Source organism: Solanum tuberosum, unplaced genomic scaffold (genome assembly GCF_000226075.1).
Source record: "Solanum tuberosum cultivar DM 1-3 516 R44 unplaced genomic scaffold, SolTub_3.0 scf00006, whole genome shotgun sequence".
Taxonomy (NCBI): Eukaryota; Viridiplantae; Streptophyta; class Magnoliopsida; order Solanales; family Solanaceae; genus Solanum; species Solanum tuberosum.
In genome coordinates, this window is record NW_006238932.1 from 433475 (window position 1) to 437105 (window position 3631).

Sequence of the window (3631 nt, forward strand, 5' to 3'; positions counted from 1 at the left end):
AGCGTGACTCAAGCTGCCTACGTATCAAAATAGAATCAGGTCGTAACGTAGTTCGATACAATAGGAAAGTGGAAAATATGAGAGATGACTAAGAAACATGTAATGCAATGACACTCAAGCTACCTACGTATCCAAGTGGAATCAGGTCAGGATGTAGTTCAAATTACATTAGGGGAAAGTGAAAAATATGAAATCCATTGACCAGGCCTGACTCAGGCTGCCTACGTATCCAAGCAGAATCAGGTCAGGACATAGTTCGATTACAAATAGGAAAGTGAAAAATATGAAACGGAATGACCGGGCTTGACTCAGGCTGCCTATGTATCCAAGCGGAATCAGGTCAGGACGTAGTTCAAACACAAAAGGAAAGTGAAAAATATGAAATGCAAGGGACCGAATCCGACAAGGATTGCCTACGTATCCCACCGAGGGAATTCAAGTCAAGCATAGTTCTAAATACATGGAAATGATGATTTTGGATTTTCTAAAGGAGACCGTATCTGATGTGGGTTGCCTACGTACCCCGCTGTGGGAAGTCAGGTCTAGACGTTGTTTGTTGCATCAAAAATGCAAAAGTACCAGGAATTAGCGCTAATCTTGAGGATTTCAGATGTAGTATTTCTTGATGGCGTCTGAATTGATTGGCTTTGTGCTTACTCTACCATCCATTTCTGCTAACATTACCGCTCCTGCAGAGAGTATTCTATGAACCATGTAGGGTCCTTGCCAATTTGGTGCAAATTTCCCTTTGTCTTCTCCTTTGTGAGGAAAGATCTTCTTCAATACTAACTGCCCTGGTATGAACTGTCGAGGTTTGATTTTCTTGTTGAATGCTTTGGTCATTCTTTTCTGATAGAGTTGGCCATGACGAACCGTGTCCATCCTCTTTTCATCGATGAGCATCAATTGTTCATGCCTGCTATGTCTCCATTATGCATCGTCCAGACCAACCTCTTAGATAATCCTTAAAGATGGTATTTCCACTTCTGCATGTATTACTGCATCCGAACCATAAACCAACATATAAGGAGTTGCCCCAGTTGGTGTTCTGATTGTGGTGCGATAACCGAGTAAAGCATATGGTAGCTTCTCATGCCTTTGCTTGTGACTATCTACTATTTTCCTTAAAATCATCTTTATATTCTTATTTGCAGCCTCAACTGCTCCATTCATCTATGGCCGGTAAACTGTGGAATTTCAATGAGCAATCTTGAACCTTTCACAAGTTTCTTCCATAACGTCGCTATTGAGGTTGGTTGCATTATCTGTTATGATTGATTCTGGAATTCCAAATCGACAAACTATATTGTTGCGAACAAAGTGTGCTACCATCTTCTTTGTTACTGCCTTGTATGTCGAAGCTTTCACCCATTTTGTGAAATAGTCGATAGCCACCAGGATGAAACAATGTCCATTTGATGCGGGAGGCTCTATGGGTCCAACAACATCCATGCCCCAAGCGGCAAACGACCAAGGGGAACCCATCACATTGAGCTCATTCGGTGGAACCCGAATAAAATCTCCATGCACTTGACACTGATGACACTTTTGCACATACCGGATGCTATCTCTCCCCTTGGTCATCAAAAAATATCTGGCACTTAAAATCTTCATTGCCAAAGTGAACCCATTCATGTGAGGTCCACATGTTCCTGCGTGTATTTCTTCCAAAAGCCTTGTCGCTTCTACGGCGTCGACACACCTCAGCAATCCTAAATCCGAAGTTCTCCTATATAGGATCTCTCCATTAAGGAAGAAATGATTGGCCATCCTCCTAAAAGTTCGTTTTTGCTTGCTTGTGGCATTTTCAGGCTATTTTTGTGCTTCTATGAACCTTCTGATGTCATAGTAACCATGGTTTTCCATCCAGTTCCTCATCTACATGAAAATAGTATGCATGTTGATCATGTATCTCTATATCGATAGGGTCGATGTAATTCTTGTCTGAATGTTGAATCATTGAGGCCAATGTTGCCAAAGCACCGGCGAACTCATTTTGAGCTTGAGGGACATGTTTTTATGTAATGCAAATAAGGCAGGATCTTGACATTCTTAGTGGTCCATTCTCCTAGCACCTGATGAACCAATAGGTCGGAATCTCTAATCACTAAGAGTTCTTTGATGTTCATATCGATGGTCATCCTGAGTCCAAGAATACAAGCTTTATATTCACCCATGTTATTGGTACAGTAGAACCTAATCTTGGCCAAGATTGGGTAATACTGATCTGTTTCCGAAATTAAGACTGCTCCTATTCCAACTCCAATAGAGTTTGATGCTCCATCAAAGAACATTCTCCATCCATCATATGACTCTGATAGGTCTTCTCCTACAAACAAAACCTCTTCATCAGGGAAGTAGGTTGTGAGCGGCTTGTAATCCTGATCCACCGGGTTTTCTACGAGGTGATCAGCCAGGGCTAGTGCTTTGATGGTCTTTTGTGTCAGGTACACGATATCAAACTCGCTCAACAAAATTTTCCACTTTGCCAGCTTACATATGGGCGTTGGTTTCTGAAACATGTACTTGAGTGGAGCCATTCATGAGATCAAGTATGTGGTGTATGCAGATAGGTAATTCCTAAATGTTTGCGTGATCCAAGTCAAAGCGCAACATGTTCATTCCAACAAGGTGTATGTTGCCTCGTATGGTGTGAACTTCTTGCTCAAATAGTAAATGGATTGCTCTCTTCTTCCTATCTGATCAGGCTGCCCCAATACACATCCAAATGCATTATCCATAACAGATAGATATAATAACAAAGGCTTTCTAGGCTCTGGTGGGTTGGACAAATATTCTTTGATTCTATCGAAAGCCTTCTGGCATTCCTCTGTACATTTCGTGGTAGCATCCTTCTTCAGTAACTTGAATATGGGTTCACAGATCACCGTGGATTGAGCTTCAACATGCTGCTTAAGAAACTCTATAAACTCTTCCTTTCTTTCAGCCTCCAAATATATGCTGACTCGTGTCTCCTTCACGATTTTCTCATTTCCTAAGTTGACCACCTCTGTTTCATCTATATTGGGATTCTTCTAACTTTCAACTTGTTCAATCTCATGTTGTAGATTTTCAGGCATCATGCTCTCATCATACTCTTCGTGATCTTGTTCATCACTTTCACTTTGCTTGGTAGATTCGGTACATGTCATAACCGTTGAACGAGGATTTTTATTAATATGAGTGCTGAAAAGTGCAAAAGGTAAGTAAAAATAAATAGATATTTAAAATAACGAGAATTTTTTTTAAAGAAAATTAAAGACCTTTTATTTCAAAGCATTCTAGCTTTTAGAAGAGGCAAGCAACAAAAGATTAGGCATGATTCAAGCCTCAATTTGATCATGCGAATTTCTAAAATTAGACTACTTTTCCACACTACCAGGACTCTAGTTGAAACATGGACGGGCTGATGGTCCAATTCTGCAAGATTTCTCCAGGTTTGGCATCACAAATGGTCAACTTGTTGAGATTTATCCCTTCTTCTTCTCCAGCCATGGCCACGATCAGATTGCCTATTCCTTCCATGATGTCATCAACGCCGGCTTGATCTGGAATCAAAGCTTGTTCTGGTACAAAAATTGTATTGCTTGACCCGTGATGGTCCCTTCCCGAGGCAGGCTCATATCCGAGT

At 41.0% G+C, this 3631-nt stretch overlaps 2 protein-coding genes across 2 annotated transcripts; both read right to left on the reverse strand.

The window, feature by feature from the left end:
• Positions 1-606: 606 nt before the first annotated feature.
• LOC107060622 (uncharacterized) lies at positions 607-1173 on the reverse strand. Its single transcript, XM_015308713.1, has 2 exons — positions 1000-1173; positions 607-885 (listed from the first exon to the last, which is right to left on the reverse strand). Exons 1-2 carry the CDS (start codon positions 1171-1173, stop codon positions 607-609), a joined length of 453 nt encoding a protein of 150 aa, XP_015164199.1.
• Positions 1174-1197: 24 nt separating this feature from the next.
• Positions 1198-1770, reverse strand: LOC107060624 (uncharacterized protein K02A2.6-like). Its single transcript, XM_015308714.1, has one exon. It carries the CDS (start codon positions 1768-1770, stop codon positions 1198-1200), a length of 573 nt encoding a protein of 190 aa, XP_015164200.1.
• Positions 1771-3631: the final 1861 nt, after the last annotated feature.